At 43.2% G+C, this 18,982-nt stretch overlaps 1 protein-coding gene across 1 annotated transcript in view; it reads left to right on the forward strand.

The window, feature by feature from the left end:
- The window catches only part of SCFD1 (sec1 family domain containing 1), an 83,386-nt gene that overhangs the window by 10,123 nt on the left and 54,281 nt on the right, over window positions 1-18,982 (forward strand). Inside the window, exons 4-12 of the mRNA XM_015421790.1 lie at window positions 1,180-1,270; window positions 3,918-4,040; window positions 4,582-4,669; window positions 6,203-6,292; window positions 9,569-9,624; window positions 11,751-11,836; window positions 14,246-14,345; window positions 18,386-18,525; window positions 18,704-18,794. Coding sequence (XP_015277276.1) covers window positions 1,180-1,270; window positions 3,918-4,040; window positions 4,582-4,669; window positions 6,203-6,292; window positions 9,569-9,624; window positions 11,751-11,836; window positions 14,246-14,345; window positions 18,386-18,525; window positions 18,704-18,794 — 865 coding nt within the window. The remainder of the gene's footprint in view (window positions 1-1,179; window positions 1,271-3,917; window positions 4,041-4,581; window positions 4,670-6,202; window positions 6,293-9,568; window positions 9,625-11,750; window positions 11,837-14,245; window positions 14,346-18,385; window positions 18,526-18,703; window positions 18,795-18,982) is intronic.

Consider the following 18,982-nt stretch of genomic DNA (forward strand, 5'->3'; position numbering starts at 1 on the left):
CCATTTGACCGGCCGACGGATGGACGGGAGGGGGCGGGCCCGCTCAGCGCTTCCAGCGACCTGACGAGGTGCTCGTGTGAGGGATGATATCGCAGTCCTCTTCCCTCCTTCTTTCCGTCCCCAAATCCCGGCTTCTCTTTTGCTTCTCCCTTGCACCGATCGTGGCTCTTTATTGTCAGGTCATTTTCCTGCTTTGTATGACTTTGGGCATTGTACACTGTCGGTATATTCTGCAGAGGGATGGTGTGCACTCACTGCACCTAGAAAGGCTGTATACGTTTAGAATTAGAACTTTGGCACCCACTATTCAATTATATATAAGGAGAGATTGGCTAGGTTTCCCCCTCATTATCCTTGGAGTGGGGCCATGTCTTCAGTTGCAGAGTATTTTGTGGCATGCAGAAAGTTCAGTCCCTAGCATTTTGAATCATAGTAATTTGGAGAAAGGAGAGTTTAGAAATACTTTAGATGAACAAATCTTCAGCTCAAAGGATCTTAGATAGCAAGTGCTGGGAAAGGCCCCACCCCAACAGTACTAAGCTAGATGAATCAAAAGTCTGGCTCAGTATAAGGCAGCTATTTTGTTTTCAACTGCAGTTAAGATGGGGCCAGCAAGTTGATTGGCTTTGGGTTAAATGGATGGATGGAAGAGCAAAGAAGGCCGACTTCCAGTCAAACTGCAGTTAACAGGCAACCAACATTTCCTCTGCAGATTACATATACAATGTAGTGCAACCTGCTCTGATGCCTGATTACCTGGAAGTCAGCACTTTTGCCTAGTGGAGCTTACTCCCAAGTAAATGTGCATAGCATTGCACACAAAAGCGTTTGTTCTTTCTGGAGAGCCAATATGGTGTAGTGGTTAAGAGCAGTGGACTCTAATCTGGAGAACCGGGTTTGATTCCCTTCTCCTCCCCTTGAAGCCTGCTGGGTGACCTTGGGTCAGTCAAAGTTCTCAGAGCTGTTCTCTCAAGAGCAGTTCTCTCAGAGCTCTATTAGCCCCACCTACCTCACAGGGTGTCTGTTGTGGGGAGAAGAAGGGAAGGACATTGTAAGCTGCTCTGAAACTCCTTAGGGTAGAGAAAACTGGGGTATAAAAGCCAACTCTTCTAGTAGGGTTTTCTTTTCATTTTGCTAAGAGCATATTTATAAATTGTGTCTGTTCTTTTATTTCTGCAGTCTTCTGCACTCTGATCGAGATCCTATTCCAGATGTCCCAGCAATATATTTTGTAATGCCAACAGAAGAAAATGTTGACAGGCTGTGCCAGGTAGTACAAGTGCTGCTGCTTTCCTGGCTGCGATGAGTGGTCAGTGGCAATAATAAATCTGCTTTCCAGTGCAGTGCAGTACAGCTTTAGCAATATGTCTGCCTACTGCTTGGAAAGCACATTCTATGCAGGATAGTGTTGGGGCAGGAGGGGGTTAAATTTCTCTGGCAGTAAGGCAAAACTACTTGGTCTTACAGCTAACCGTGCAAATGTGTCGTTTATTGTGATTATTTGCATCTGTGCCTGCTTTAGATCCCTTTCAGTCCGGTTTCCGACCAGGCCATGGGACAGAGATGGTCCTGGTCGCCCTCACAGATGACCTTCGGGGGCACCTGGATCGAGGTGGTAAGGCAGTGTTGTTGTTGTTAGACCTGTCGGCAGCGTTCGACATGGTCGACCATCAACTACTGACCCACCGCCTCGCTGACACTGGGATTCAGGGCTTTGCTTTGCAGTGGCTCTCCTCATTCCTTCAGGGTCAGGGACAAAGGGTGGCATTGGGGGAACAGCTGTCCCAAAGGCACCCGCTTGTCTGCGGAGTGCCACAAGGGGCAGTACTCTCCCCGATTTTATTTAACTATATGCTCCCCCTTGCCCAGATTGCCCGGAGGTATGGGTTGGGTTGTCGCCAGTATGTAGATGACGCCCAGCTCTATCTGTTGTTGGACCGCCAGTCAGACTCTAGTCCAGAAGATATGGACCTGGCGTTGAAAGCTGTGGCTGGTTGGCTTAGACTGAGTCGATTGAAATTAAATCCGATGAAGATGGAGGTCCTGTGCCTGAGTCAGAGTGGGCTAAGGTTAGGGATCCCTCTCCCAACCTTCGATGGGGCACCATTGCTGCCAGCGCCGGAGGTTAGGAGTTTGGGAGTGCTCCTGGACGCCTCCTTAACAGTGGAGGCCTAGGTAGCAGCCACTGTGAAGTCTGCCTTTTACCATCTGCGGCTGATTAAGCAGTTGGTTCCCTTCCTTGAACGCAATGACCTGGCAACAGTGATCCATGCAATGGTTACCTCGAGATTGGATTACTGCAATGCTGTCTACATGGGGCTGCCCTTGTCCAAAATCCGGAAGCTGCAGCTGGTGCAGAATGCAGTGGTGAGGCTGTTGTTGTGCCTCCCTATGCGGGAGCACATTCAGCCTGCCCTAAAAGTACTGCACTGGCTGCCTATAGCATACCGGATTCAGTTCAGGGTACTGGTTCTTACCTTTAAAGCCCTATATGTTCAGGAATCTACTTACCTAAGGGACCGCCTTTCCCCACATATTACTCAGAGAGCAATAAGATCAGGGTCTCAACATTGTTTGGCCCTTCCAGGTCCTAAAGAAGCCAGGCTAGCTGTGACGAGGGCCAGGGCCTTTTCTGTGGCGGCCCCGTACTGGTGGAATGAGCTCCCAGAGGACATCAGGGCCCTGCGGGACCTTTTACAGTTCCACAGGGCCTGTAAAACGGAGCTCTTCCACCAGGCTTTCAATTAGGGTGCCGCTGGTGATGCCATGGCCCCAATACTAATACCGTCAGTGTTAAATCAACATCTAATAGACTGGCAAGGACCTGGACAATGGTGGTTGTTGCCATCTGGATGCCGGAAGAACGCCGCCATCATTTATTACCTGTACTACTAGCACTTTGAAATTATGATGGTTTTAACTGTTTGATCTTTTTAAATACTGTGTGTTTTATTGTACTACAAATAGGCTGTAAGCCGCCCTAAGCCTGCCTTGGCCGGAAGGGCAGGATAAAAATAAAAGGAAATAAATAATAAATAAATTTCCCAGTCTTATCTTCTGGCTGACAAATTGCACATTTTTGACAGATAGATCAGGTTCCAAGTGCTGGCTACTTTACTATTATCTGTAAAAGCTAAACCAGCCCAGCAACAAATCTGTGTCCAAGTATGTTTACACACTTCTTTCAAAGGGGAAACATCCCATAAGTCATCATAACAACTTACAATTTTTCCCTTTGATGAAACAAGCTGCTAGAGAAGACTCAGCACTTTTTAAACAGTTGTTACAAATCCGTTTGATCTGTTCTGGATCAGTTTTTATGTAGCATGTCTCCTGCAGTGATTTCTGCCAATTGTTCATGTGAAAAGGTTTCCCTGGGCAGCATTCTTTTAGCTGCTCCTGTGTGCTGTATCCGCAGATGCTGTTTGCAGAGTTATGGACTGCCAAACTTCATGAATGAAGCCTTTTCACATCTAAGCTCATAGGCGACAGTCCATGAGATGTTGTTTGGGCAGTGAGGCAGATTGCAGGTTGAAATTTAGGTTGTCAGGCATACATGAAAGCTGTTAACCAAAGGGACCTCTGTAGATTCTGCTGCTCAAATTCCTCAAGCCATATATCAGTCAGGGCACACTGCTCTCTGCATATTTCACAATTTTTTGTGCAGTACCTTTTTTGTGCAGTACCTTTTCTCCTTTTCAGATTCAGTGTTTCAGGGCATAACTTGCTTTGGGGCAAGTGGTCATCTGTGCAAGCCAAGTTACATACATTCAACACTACGTTAGAGTCTTATTTTGATAGTTTTTCATACATAAAATCAGTATTAAACTTTAAATACCTTGCTATGTACTAAGCTATCATTGAAATATTCTTGTTAACTAAAAACAACAGCGTAATGCTATTCCTTTTTCTTTTAGGATCTTAGGAGTCAACTTTATGAATCTTATTATTTAAATTTTATTTCTGCTATATCAAGAAGTAAACTGGAAGATATTGCAAATGCTGCTCTTGGTGCCAGTGCAGTAACGCAAGTGGCTAAGGTACAGTGTTTTATGACACGTTCGTATAGGAGTCTCCATTGTTTCCATACAAATCTATTATACAGCATTATAAACTTTCTGCCTAAACTGTGACATCATGCATATAGAACACTTGTATTCTGTTGCCTCCATCATTTGTTACGGATGTTTGTACCCATGTTTACAACAAATAAATGTGACAATTCTGAATTAATCTAATTCCTCTCAAAATATATTTAGCATTTTAAAATGAGTTTTTAGGTGTGTATGTGTTTTACTCAAGTTTGTACAAAATATTTTAGGTGGTTTTATTTGCAGTAAAGTGGACAGGAGGACACCTTTTAACATTTCTTCATAATTGTATTTTTTTCTGAATTATTTCATAAATAAAAAATGTTACACGGCCAAAGAATGTGTTAGTTGAGATTATTACAGTTTCACAATTATTGGCATTTTCTACTGTGTGTATTTAATCACATAATATTAAACCACACAAATAAATGCTATATCTCAACAAAGTATAGTTGCATTCCTGTCAGTTATCTCTTTTTGTCATTTATAGGTTTTTGACCAATATCTTAATTTCATTACTTTGGAAGATGATATGTTTGTACTCTGCAATCAAAATAAGGAGCTTGTTTCATATCGTGGTAAGTGGATCATTTTTAAAACATTAAATGTCTAGCACTGAAATCAGCATAACAGTGTCCAATGTGTTTCTATGTACATAAACAAGTTTTTTATGTTGCTGTTGAAGTTTACTACATAATTCTTAAGGGATGTGTTCATAATTTCAACTGCGTATCTTGATTTGTTGCCTGTGCTGCTAATCAACATGCTGATAGGCTGTTGATTGAATTATAAAAGTAAGGATGCACAGAGTTTACTTTCTCTCCAGCCAAAATATCATTTTATTTTTTCCCATAAAATCCTGGATGGAGCTTTTTAACTCATTGTTTTTGTCTTTTAGTGTAGGAGCTATTCATTTAGAATTGGATCTCTTTGTTGTGTAGATTATATTCTACAAGTGGAGTACCTGCGATGGGGTCGTAGGGAGTATTAATTTCCCCCCCATCCACTCTTTCCTCTATCAGTTCCCTGGCAGGCCCTATAGCCTCTACCCATTTCTTGCTGTGTTATTTTCTTCCCACTCAGCAGCCAACCTACCTTTATCTTACCCACCTGTCTTCAGCTTTCCCTATTTCTCTCTCCCTGGCCTCTTCTACCTAGGAAAACTATGGACTAGAGGTACGGAGCACACTGGGCCAGGTCCAGTTACACATTGGGGATCTCTCAGGGATTTGCAGGAACACCTCATTTTCTCCTGTATCCTCTTCCCCACGCTATATGTTCTTTCCCTCCTCCGGGCAACCTCCATATCCTCACCTTTCTCTGCTGCTTTCTTCCCTACCCACCCACCTACGAAACTACTTTTTATGAGGCCCCTATCTTCAGCTGTATTTGTTATTACATTTATACCTCCCTTTCTCCACAACAGAGACCCAAAGCAGCTTGCATCATTCTTCTCTCCTCCATTTTATCCTCACAAGAACCCTGTGATGTAAATTACACTGAGAATATGTAACTGGCCCAACGTCATTATGTGAGCTTCCATTGCAGAGTTGGGATTCGAACCTGGGTCCCCCTGATCTAGTCTGAAGCTCTAACCACTGTACCACACTGGCTTTTGAATGAGGCTGCTGTTGAACAGTAGCAAGGAGCCAGTCCTGAGTGAGTCATGCATGTTGCATGGTAGCAGGTCACTTGGTGGTTGCTGCTGGCCCTAGCCCTGATGAGTACTCCCTCAAAGGCCAAAACAGCCCTCAAAAAGACCCTGCCCCCTCCCTCTGCCTTTTACTGACAGAAACCAAGACTGGAACCTGCTGGCAATACTGTGTGTTTGACTAGCAACAGCCACTGAAGGCATTCATTTCTTAAAGCTATAAATGCAGTTTTTATTATTTTGTGGGTTTTTTAAACTCCCCAGTGCATTTTGTGGTGTTGTTTTGTTACAGTTCAGATTTATCTGAAAACCTGGGGCATTTTTCAGATTTATAGAAATCTCTGTCTTGTCTGTTCATGGCTCTAATCTCTAGATTTAAATATCCAAAAATTTGGCCATGTTCAGAATTAGGTAGTTTGATGGAAACTTACATGATTCTTCCTCTTTTTTTAATTTTTAGCCATTAACAGACCAGACGTAACAGACACTGAAGTGGAGACCATTATGGATACAATTGTTGACAGCCTTTTCTGCTTTTTCGTTACGCTTGGTAAGTGTAAGTTTGTTGTTGTTAAAGCTGAGCAGTTAGCTATTCGGTACAGAGGGAAGAAGTAGGGCTATCCAGGATTCCTCATCATTCCATAGGCCCATTGCAGGCATGGCTTTGATTCTAGGAAACATGAGAACATTGGTATGTACTGATACAGTTTCCTGCCAGCCCCCTACCCTCAGCAACTTCCCAAAAGCTGATGTGGAACAACAAGCTTCACAGCATGGGGACTGCAGTGAGGATGGGGAATGGGACAAGCACCACTATCAACACTAGCTGAATTTCTTGTGCCAGCAAAAGCACCACTGGCAGAAGAAACAAGGAAGGTAATTTCACCTAGTACCCCCTCTCTCTGCAAACCCTTACGCCATATGGATTTTTATCCACATAGGACCCACAGTCTCCAATAACAGTGTTTTGGATGGCAAGAAGTAACCGTGTCATGAATAGCCGAGAAAGTGCTACCTCCTATTCTGCATGAGTTCGCTTCTTTTCTGCAAAAATTCACCTCTGCCTTCTTTTTTCTGCATTAACCATGTTGTACTGTAGTAAAACTGAACTTAATCCTCCCTGTTATCTTTTCCCAGAGCTTACAAACTAGCTGCAAACTCTGCTTTCAGACTCTGGTTTAAAGCTAACCATACTTAAACATGATGCAACCTTATGTCTGCCCCAGCACTAAGAGAAAATGCACTTAGAGAAAAAAAGGAAACATACAAATCTAAGGTGAAGAGTCTGGAAAACATTATATATGCCCCTTTAAAGAAAATACTGTATAATAAGAATATAAAAACCTAAACTGAAAACATTAAAATAGTTTACAAATGCAACAGCAGAAAAAAGCAACATTAAAATTACAAGAGAGTAAGGCTTTACACTATTTGTGCAGCAGATAAAACAATAATTGTTTACAGGTTGGAATAAAACCACATTTCCTTTCTTTAGAAATCCCCTAAATAATTTTTATAGCTCAGTAGAATGGCAGAAGTGAAGAAGCCAGGTGAGTTTCCTGGGAAGAGAGTACCTAATCTCAGATCAGCTCCATCCCTCATGCACATTTCTTCAGCAGTTGCTCACATAGGTTGTATTGGTCTTCTTCCATGGTCACTGCCATTTTATAACCCCAAATTTCTTGAAAATGACAGTGCTATTATGGAGCCTTGCCTGTGGGCAAGAGTGCCTAGAACCAGTTATTTCAGCCACACAGATTATTTCCTCATTTCAGAAGTCAACAGAGCTTCAGCCTACTATGTCAGTTATAAAATCCCCCAGAGCCATCAGAAAACCAGGTGGATCCATCATACTCCAAGGGCAGACCACTTTCCATAAGCCTATGCAGGTAGTGATCTAAGATAAAGGAACCTCCACCATCATGTTGCCTCCTTCTCTTCCTGAACCAGTGGCCAGTTTGAGGCTGTAATCTGTATGATATCAGATGCCAGTTGAAATAAGTCTCATCATTGCTATAGTAGTCATGAAATTCTGAGCTGTCCCCATCAAAAGGCCTCCCTGTGGATGGCTGAAGTCCCTGGCATCAAAAGTCGCTGAAACCATTGAACCCCTAGTCTGTCCAATGTGCCAGTGGCAGGTATATATACTTGAAACCAAGATATTGCTGGACAATCATTGCCTTGTATCCAAGAAACCATGAATGGAATGGAGTTCTTATTACTGCCAGTCTCACACAAGCACTCCTAACGACTGGGGGAAACATTTTTCTGTATGGTGGAAGCTGTAGTTGGAGGAAGGACTTGCCAGGAACTCTCCCTCCAACACTTGTGTGAATGGAGCAAAAATTTACATGACTTGTTCATCTTCATTATTCATCTGTTGATGCTGCAGTCCTTGATCAAACAAGGATCAAGGGATCCTTGGGAATGGAATTACTGTGAGACAGGAAGTTGCCAGAAATTACCACCCGCTCTTGTGTGAATGAAGCAAGGGACCATGTGACAAGGTGCCTTCAGCTGATTGTTCTTTCCCACTGCTACCCCTGCTTCCATCTCCACATACAGCACCCCACAACATTCCCAGAGAGGTCCTTAGGATCAGGATTTTGGGATGGCCAGGAAACTGCACTGGTAAGGAGTTTTGGCCAAGATTCCTTCCACAAACCTTCAGTTCTGAGTTACTTGGATCCAAGCCATTAACTTGCACTTCCTTCACCAAGCAAGTAGTAAAAATAACCACATATCAGATTAGGGAAGTGTTCCATTGAGGCATTAAAAATATGCAGGCTAGTTCAGGAGACAACTTACTAATGTCGGAGTTTCTGAGCAATTTTTGAGCTTTATAAAATACTAGGAGCAAGGCCTGTTGTGGAACCAAGACAATGAGATCTAGATGGATGTGAGACATTCCCCCCCCACTTCCTACCTGGTCCCCAGACCCGGGGGGGTGGGGGGCGAGGGGACGGCCCGGCACCAGCTCAGTGGCCAGGACGTATCCGAGGAGACAGAGGTCCGCCCACCCGCTTTCTCCCTTTTCCCAAAACCACATTGTCGAGGGGTGATGGCACGGCACGGCACTGGCTCCCTTCCTTTCTCCCCCCAGGCTCCTGACCCTCCCCCGTCCCCTCAGTGCTGCCTCCCTGTCCTGTCGGGCTCATCCCCTCATCGGCGTCCCTGGGTGCCCTGTGCTGTTCCCAGGGCGGCTGCGGCGGTGGTGCTGGCCGCCTCCCTCCCTCTTGGCCGGCCGCTGTCCCTCCCTCTGTTCCTTCCGGTGGTATTCCTCCTCCTGGTGCTGCTGTGGCCGGGGCAAGTAGAGGTGGCAAGCGTGGCGGCAGAGAGGAGGCCATACCGAGGCAGGCCGCAGTGGTCTCGCCTTGTGTCCATCGTCGCCCTCACTTGTCCGGCCACCAGAGGTAGGCACGAGCAAGCGGCGGCGTGAGCCTGGCGAGGTAGAAGGTGGTGTCGGCAGCACAGGTCACCCCAGCTCAGCCCAGGGCCGGAGGGAGCAACCAGGCTGCGCCGACAGCTCCCTGGAGACTGAGGTGGCAGTGCTGCTTGGCAGGTCTGTGGGTGGGACTGACACAACAGTGCAAGGCAAGGCACCCAATGGATAAAGAGCCAGGGTGAGGGGCAGATGAATGGGCCAACTGATTTTGGCGCGCATCGAATCTTGCCACCCCAAAACACGATTATTAATAAGGAGAGATGCTTAACTAACTGTTGTTTGTGCAGTATCTTTGTGGGCAATATAAAGCTCATGTGTCTTAAATATATGCTACATACTGTAACAAAAGATTTAACCAGTTTCAGTTTTTATTTTTAATAGGAGCTATTCCAATAATCAGGTGTTCAAGAGGAACAGCAGCAGAAATGGTGGCAGTGGTGAGTTGTGAAAAACAAATGAAACTTTCAAATCAAAGAAAATATTGCTGTTTAACAGAAAGCATCCGGCAGTTGGTTTGTTCGTTTTAACCAAGCCATATTGCAGAAGTGACAGGACTAGCTATACAGCACCATGAATGCTGTGGTAATTCTGTGTTAGTGTCACAAACTGAGAAGACATATTCCAGGAAACTTTATTTACACAAATGTTTGATGCATGGCTAATTTTAAAAAGCCACAGCAGGAGCAGCTGCAATAAAGAACACCTGCTTAATTATGGAAGGGATGGGCCTGGATGAGAAACATGGGAGTGGCCAGAATCTCTTTGCCTTCTTTTGGGACTGGGACTCCGTTGGAGGAGGCAAAGCCTCATATAGGCCAGTATGACTTTGTGGGGAGGAATACAAGGGACTGTTCTAGCAAGCATGGGAGGAAGGAAACATGTACTTCCCAGTCTGAGAGGGAGATGTCCTGGTAGAGGTGGAGGAACAAGGAAGGTTACAACTAGGGATGGCCACAAACTGAACCACAAAGCAAAATTTGTTACTGTGACGACCCCTTAACTGGGGAGGTCTGGCTTTACTTTAAAATGTTCTTTCTGTTTTGTTTTTACTCTATATATCCGGCTGCCACCAGGAAATTTTAGAAGGCTTTCCAAACCTTTTACTATTTCTATCATAGGGTAGGTGGATCGAGATTTTAGGCTTTCGAGGAACTATGTGTTTCCTGGGAAGAATTTCTTTAGTACTGGTATCTTAAATAAAAGTAGATTTATTGATTTTTCACACACTTTTCTCTCTTACTGACAGGGATCTGGGCATGTAACTTAGTAACACTTTTTTCCTTCAGGCCACATATGGTTACTGTTTCTTTATACTTCAACTTCAGCTTATAACTGTTTCAACACAGATGGCTTCTCTCACAGACTTCAGAACTTAAAACGAACACTGCTTAACTCTTTTACTACACAGAACCAAATTATCCCACACAGGGATGAGTCTCCTTCAGCTCCTATACATAGCTTAACTGACTTAACAACTGACTCTTTCCACTGTCCAAACTCTAACAGTCACTCCTGATAGACATTCAAATCATCCACACAGCATCCATTCCAAAACCCCTCCCCCTCTCTGTCACTCACCAATCATATCACTTGCTTGAGTCCAGCACTCTAGATTATCATCACAGCCAGGCAAACCAAACTTTTAAAGACACACACACACAGTTATACATGAAATCATTAGTTACACATTTTGCCCTGTTTGTGGTTTGCGAACAGAAGTTTGTGTCAGGTCTACCATCACAAACTTCCACAAACATTTAAAGGAGTTCATGGAAGTTTGTGGATGGAGCAGAAAGCAGAGATTTAAAGGGACTCTGAAACCCTTTAAACCCCTGCTTGCTGTTCACAGTGAAAGCTGCAAAAACAGCTGAGTGACAGGGAGGCGCTCCCCACCATTTGGCTGTTTCAGGCTACCTTGTGCAGTCCCTCTAAACTTTAAAGGGACTGCACAAGACAGCTTGAAACAGCTGCACAGCGGGGACTCACAATGGGCTTACTAGCAGGAGCAGCCTCCAGGGAAAACTCACCTGACATTGGGGGCGATATGGTGGTGCTTCACATACCTCATGTTTGATTTCCAGAATTCCTTTCAGGTTGATGAAAAGTTCTGTAAAGTGCGTAAATATGAGTAAGAGAAATCAGATAATATATTTTAGATTATTAAATTTAGGGAGGAAAAAATACAATGGGAGAAAGGCTTCTGAAATGATGGAGCTTTGTTGTAGGAAAAGGAGGTAGTCTTTTTTAGGATTGGGCATATGTGTGCCTGTCAGTATCTCAGACATTATCCACTAGGTGTAGATAATTATCTGCTAGGTGTAGATTATTCCATCTCAGGAATAATGAAAGTTAATTTAGCCAGCATCACATCAGATTATGCTTGGACTACTGAGAAAATGAGATTTCCCAGTAAAGAAGCCACAATTGTGGTGGTGGGTCATTGTCTGTCTCCTTGTTTCTTACCTGTTCTGTGACTATTTAGTGGGGATGGGAGTCCACAAGTCTGACATGTAATTTGAGCTCGCTTTTAGATATATGGAAACAGTACTATTTTTCCCCCTAGAAACTAGATAAGAAACTCCGAGAAAACCTCAGAGACGCCAGGAACAGTCTTTTCACAGGTGACACGCTTGGGGCTGGACAGTTCAGGTAACAGTTATATATTTCAAGAACATTTTGAAGCCTGGTACATGTAGACATTAGACATTTTACATTGAAGCAGGTTATCATACTTCTTTACCAGATTAATTTATTTAATTAAAGGTTTTGTTGTTCAGTCGCACAGTCAAGTTAAACTCTTTAGCAATGTTTTAAAAACAGTATTTGTATAAAGGAAAATCTTGTTTCATTTGTTCTTCGTTATAAGAGGTGTTAGTTCAACATAAAGAACATAGGCTTAGATCCTGTGGAGTATGCAATAAGGGTGCAGTTGTTTCCTGCCTTCATGTTTCCTGCCAAGTGCTGCTGTGGAGGCTGCAGAATTCTCACGAACAAAAAGCTACATGGCTCAGTGAGGAGGGAGAACCAAGCAAAATCACCCTCCCCTTCTTCTGTCAGTGGAAATCCTGTTGATGCAGGAGCAGTACCGATCAGTTTGTTGCCAAAGCAAGTCCTGCAACCTTCAGTATTTTGGAGGTCTTTGGAGAAGACTACAGGGCAGAGAATGGGAAGGAGTCATGTTCTGAGCATGCCTTGCACACAGACTTCATAGGATTTCAAGCCATACATTTTATATGCTTTTAAAATTTGGCATTAAATGGAAATGTGTTTTATAGTAAACACTAGGAATAAGGCTCGTTGTGGAAATAAATACAACGAGCTCTAGAAAGAGGCTCTGGGAGAGTGCCCCAGGCTTGGGCACTCAATGTCAATTTGCTACGGTGACCTCAGCAGGGTATAATGATACAGAGTCTACCATTTTCTCCAGAGGAACTGATCTCTGCTACCTGAAGAGCAGTTGTAATTTTGAGTGATCTCCACCCCTCATCTGGAGATTGGCAACAATGGTTCCCCAGGAGGAAATGGCTGGTTTGGAGGGTGGGGTGTATGGCATTGTATGTGTCTCCTCCTCAAACCCCACCCTCTCCAGGCGCCACCCCTCAAGTCTCCAGGAATTTCCCAACCTGTAGTTGGCAACCTTATCTCCTTCCCAGCCAAGCATCAACCGGCCATGATCTGCCCCTGACTCTTCAGCTTTCTCTCCCCCCACACCTGCAGCCTCTACTGTGCTCTGAAGCCCTGACTGCTACGTCACATTGGCTGTCATAGGGAGGCCATCTCAGCAGGGTATAATGACCCAGAGTCCACTATTTTCTCCAGGGGAACTGATCTCTGCCATCTGGAGAGCAGTTGAAATTCTGAGTGATCTCCAGCCCTCACCTGGAGATTAGCAACAATGGTTTCCCAGGAGAAAACATAGTCTTTCTCTGCAATGGGGACCAAAGCAGCTTACATCATTCTCCTCTCCCCCTTTTGACTTGCATAACAACCATGTTTTGCTGACAGAACTAAGCTTGGTTGCCTAACAATGTTTACAGTTTATTCTGACAGGAAAGTGGCCAAGCTGGCAGTGGGCGGGGGAGGGGTTATGCTGAAAGTCTGTGACTGGTCCAAAATCACAGCTTCCACAGCAAGAACCTGGGTCTGGCAGACCCTGCTCTGAAGCACTAACTGCTATGCCTGGGGTAGGCAACCTCCAACCTGTAAAATGGAGCCAACCTGTAAAATGGAGCTCTTCCACCAGGTCTTCGATTAGGAGCCGCCACTGGAACCATCGGAAACTGAACATGTTACGGCCCTATGTTACAACGCTGGTGCATGGCCTTCTTGCTTCGGATCATATATACTAACTATCGCCATCTGTATCTGTTAACATATATGTAAATTGTTGGTTTTTAATTGTTTTATCAATCTTATCATGTACGCCGCCTTGAGCCAGTTTGTCCCGGCTAGGCAGAACACAAATCTAAAGTAATAAATAAATAAATAAGATCGCAGGGTATCACAACTGAACTCCAGACAACAGATCCCCCCCCCCAAGAAAATAACTGCTGTGGATGGTGGCCTCTATGGCATTCTATTCAGCTGAGGCCTCTCCTCTCCCCTGCCCAAACTCTGACTTCCTTACACTGGCTTTCTTAGACACAGAATATCCAGGAATTTCCCAACCTGGAGCTGGCAACCCCAGTCAGGACTGGCCCCAGTGAGTTCCTCACAACAGCCACTGAGGGAAAAGTTAGTCCCACAGAGGAGCCAAGCAGAAGAAGTGTCTTCGTCAGGAGACACAGTCGTTTGCCAGTGCTTCTGACAGGGAACAGTGGCTGAAGGGGGAGTGGGTGGGGAAGAGGAGCAGACCCAGCGCAAGCCAATGGCATGTGAGTACTCTTGTGTGGCGGCTGACGGGCCAATGGCTGAGGGAGCGCATTGCACAGCCAGTGGGAGAGCTGGAAAGTGCCACCCCACTTCAAAATTATATATAAGGAGAGATTCTGCAGATTTCTACTATTACTAGATATGCAGAAACACATGCTGTTACTAACCAGATATTTTTACTTGTAGTTTCCAGAGACCTCTATTAGTACTTGTTGACCGAAACATAGATTTGGCAACTCCCCTGCACCATACGTGGACCTACCAGGCTTTAGTGCATGATGTCCTGGTAAGAATTTCTTGTGTGACTACAATTTATTTATTTTCCCTTTACAGCAGGCTTCATGATGCAAAATTTTAGTACACTGTACTGCTTCATTTAAGCAGGCAATGACTCAGAGTAGCTAAAAAACTGTCTTCCCAGGTAGAGGAGAATGGATATCCTGGTGGAGTATACTATAGATTTGAGTTGCTGGTTGCTCAAATTACTGGGGACTATATTTGTGGGTCCTTGCATCTATGTGATGAACACAACTGGTATAGTAAAGAATAATGAATGCACTCTATTGATTTTGGAAACTGTAGAAAGTATCGGAAAGGACAGTTTCCTAGTTACATACACTTTGGAGGGTTGCAAATAGTGCAGATAACGGTGTGGAACCACTGGAGTTTTTCTGAAGGGACAAAGATTTCTGCCTGCAGAGTATGACTTTCTCAAAAAAAAAAACCCCAATGTTCCTGCCTGCACAGTGTGCTGCATGTAGGGGGCTTCAGCTGACTCCCTCTGTTAAACAGGATTAATCAGGGTGCAATTTGTGCTGCCATGAGACGGGAGATGCAAGAAAGCCATGCTCCACAGGCAAAAATCCTTCCACCTGCAGAAAAACTCCAGTGAATCCAATCCACTGTAGAGATCAAGATGAATGTAGATGATGGTGGCATGTAGGGTCTCATCAGGATTAAAATTAAGAGCAGTGAGGAGAAAGACCCAAGAGTTCCTATCCTAATCAAAAGCTGAGGCCATTACTACCAGGCAAAGGGGGACAGGCACTCAGGAAATATATGTTGAGCTTTTTATGGACAGTATGTGACCTATAAATATATATAAATAAATACTCAGATTCAGCTGTATGAGGATTGAGTCTGCCTGCCATCCAGGTCAGAGAGGAGCTGACCCTGAGCATCGTGATCTTCACCTATTTGTTTCAGTTTGCTTTTTTGATTTGGGTGTCTGGTACAGTCTACTCCCAATTCTTCATTATGGAGCTCTTCAGCAAAGCTGTCTAGAAAGACTTTTGCTTGATTGTACTCCTCCATCCCACTTGATTATAAAATGCTTCTTGCAGCTCCTTGATTTTTCTTTGTATCAGCTAGGTAACTCTTCTGTTTGCTGTGTGCCCTCCGATAAGCTAGAACATGACTATGATGGGATAAATCCATAGGTGTAGACAAGTCATTTTTATGTGAAAATGCATTCCCCCATCCTTACATCACATTTTCTTATTTCTACAAGATCAGTTATTTAGTTCTCTTGTTTTGAGATTTTGTTAGTTCTTCAGATCTTTCATGAATTGTCTTCACAATGTTATCAATAGTATTTAGTAATTTTATGATACTGTTTGATTCATACAGCATTCAGTAATGTTAACACTTTAAAATATCATTCATCACCACAAGATGGTGTAGAAGTTACATCTTATTTGATGTTTCTTAAAAAGATAGTCCTTGAGTTGTGTTTTTATCTAGCAAAAATGTGCAGATATTCTAGACAGTAGTAACCAAAAATAGCCTTTATAACTTGAGGCTATTATTTTATTTTTCTCTCCTGACTAAAAGTAGGAATTTACTGTATTGAAGAGTTAAACACATTTTGATATATTACGTCATCAAGACAAGATTTTATTAGTTTGATAACACTGAGGAATTTCAGACAGACGATATAATTCGGAAGAGGAACGGTTCCCAAACGGTTTCTGGTCTGTCATTTCAGACAGAACCGTTTTAGAACCAGTTCCCTACCGGAATATATTTGTAATTTCACACACAAACTCTTCTGTCCTGTTTAGGAAACAGGGCTGAAGCGTTTTACCTGTCAACCGCTTCCAAGTAGTCTTCAGTTTCCCCTCCCAGTTCCGATGTGCTTTTTCCCGTGCGGGCGATCTCCGGCTGGGATCTGACTGAATATCCTTTGGATACCATCTTTAAACTGAAGACTAACACATATGCCACAGCTCAGTATGAGTTGGTAACATGTAGAATCCATTGAACGTAATGGGAAACATTAGTCATGAATAATTTCTATACCACAAATTCCAACTGAATTTTAACATTAATTTTCTGTGGATTGTAACCATTGTATATATGCTGCTCCGCCTGGCTGTTTTATGCATATGACTATATTTGGACCAATGGATGTGTCAATAAAGAGGGTTACTTTTAGAAGGGCTACTTTCCTTTTGACTATCCTTTCAGAGGGGCTTATATATGCAGAGGCAGTAAGAATAGTTCTTGAAATTACAACCAATTTTTTAAAGATGACAAAAATACACAATAAATAATTTATTATTGTCATAGCAGAAAAAAATACATAAACAGAGCAGCTACAAGAACATATATACAATCTTCCATTTATATATATATATATATATATATAAAAAACACATATGTGTCACTGAATCAACAATGTGCCTCAGTAGACTCTGGCAGCTTCACAGAGGCTGCGGTCACACGCAACATTAGCCACGCAAGAGATACGTAAGACAAGCGGAGTTTCCGGTCGTGATCTCACCAGCACATCTGGGAAGCGTAGCGCTTCCGTGGCACAACTGAGGCTTCCTGCCGAAAAAGCGCAGCAAAAAACTAGTACCTTGGAGGTACTAGTTTCCAGAAACTGCGGGGCAAGGGCGGGCGTCTGATCGCGTTTCCGGTGGTATCCGGCGCCCGCCCATGTCCCCTTGCGGAAAAGGGTTTTTTCCCCCCCACATCTCCGTGGATGCGCACACGCACCCAACGGAGCATGCGCATTCGTAGTGTACACAAAAAAAGAAAACCAGTTCGCCGCGCCGCGTGCTTCTTCATTGCGCGCAGGCGTGTGTTGTGATCGGCACCTCTCCCTTGCCATGGAACCTCCACAGTACCTCAACAGTAGGTCTGATCGCTTTACTGCATGTTAGTTTGCCCCGGGGCAAACAGCCACACTTCTCCTCTGCAGTTTCCTGCCCGTGTGACAGGGGCCACTATATGGCAACTCTGTCCAACTGTTTCCAATTCAAGTTCTGCCACGAGAAAGGAAGTATACCATTCCTCCAATCTTCCTGGGATTTTTGAAGGAAAGGTGTAATAATATGTATCTAAGGTAGAAGGGACAGTGTAGCAACACATGTCTGACCATTTCGATTTTCCCAGTAGGGCAAGGGCATAAATGCTGCTGAAGTGGTATACCATGGTATCTCCTAATAAAGTAGATGGAATAACATTGAGATGGGCCACAGTGAAAGCTGTCCTATGTTTGGGAATCAATAAGTTGCTAGAAAGCTTGATAACTCCAATTTCTTGTTCCTGAAGTAATGGGATTTTGCAGCAGAACTTAAATTGTGTTGAAGTTCAGTGTCCCAAATCTTTTGCTTAATTTCATTTAGCTTTGGAACAACCCAAACTGATTAAGCTACTAGGAGAATATCCAATGGAAACAAAAATACACAGTAGATCAGAGCTGCAGTCACAGACTGTGATCTCCTGAAAGGTGCCCTTGGGTTCCCCGCTACCTGGCTAAAGGTTTTTGTCGTTCCAGATATGGCTCAGGGATCAGGGGAGAGGCCTAAAATCAAGAAAAGGATGTTTCTTCTGTGTACTTTTCTATCCCATTCCCAGGCTCCTTCACACAGTCTGGAGACTAAACTTTTAAGCAACTCTCGGGTGGAGTGAGATTTAGAGCGGAATGCACAAGTTAGGGGGTTCCTTCTGTCACTTGCTTCACTTCTTTTTTTCCCCTGCCCTCCAAATTGTCCTAAGCAGTATAAACATTGTCAAGGTGACAAAATTAAGGTGGCTTCTGAATGGTGTGCAGAAATCACAAAGAACTAGTATTTAGAGGCAGTAATTGCCCACTTGCACAGTGAAAAAGCTTAAAACTATCTGTTCTTAAACTGTAACAGAAAAGAATCAATTGTACAAACAAGTTAAAATGTTTAAAATAACATATTTAATTGAAAGTTCAAAATCATTCTCAGTGTAAAATTAAGGCTATTTTAACCTCTATTTTATTAGGAATGTTTTTCTTTCTTGTGTTGGACAGCAGACAAAGATTATAATCAGATAATTCTTTTTTAGGATTTTCATTTAAACAGAGTTATTCTGGAAGAATCTTCAGGACTGGAAAGTTCCCCAGCAGGTGCTAGACCAAAGAAGAAAAATAAAAAATCATATGATTTAACTGCAGCTGATAAATTTTGGCAGAAACACAAAGGCAGGTAAGCAGTATAATGTAAATTGATTTTTGTTTCAGTTTGTTTCTAAAATAAAATATAATACAAAATTCAGTAATGTATGACACTATAGAATAAATATACGAATAAGTGATTGTAAAAGCCATTTTCAAATGTTTTAACAATGTAAACTCTTGCTATAAACTGTGTAATATTTCTTTAGCCCTTTCCCAGAGGTAGCAGAGTCAGTTCAGCAAGAGCTAGAATCTTACAGAGCTCAAGAAGATGAAGTCAAAAGGCTCAAAAGTATAATGGTAAGGTTTGCTTATGCCTAATCTGAAAACGTTCTTGGAGTTTATATTATGCTTTGAAAATATTGACCACTAAGAAATTTATTAGCTGTAAAATCATGGCAATGCCAGATTCAGCTGGATCACACTTAGGGTTTTTTGTCTGTGAGACAGATTTTGAGCTAGATTAATTGTACTTTAGGTTAATGATG

Source organism: Gekko japonicus, unplaced genomic scaffold (genome assembly GCF_001447785.1).
Source record: "Gekko japonicus isolate JY-2015 unplaced genomic scaffold, Gekko_japonicus_V1.1 scaffold797, whole genome shotgun sequence".
Taxonomy (NCBI): domain Eukaryota; kingdom Metazoa; phylum Chordata; class Lepidosauria; order Squamata; family Gekkonidae; genus Gekko; species Gekko japonicus.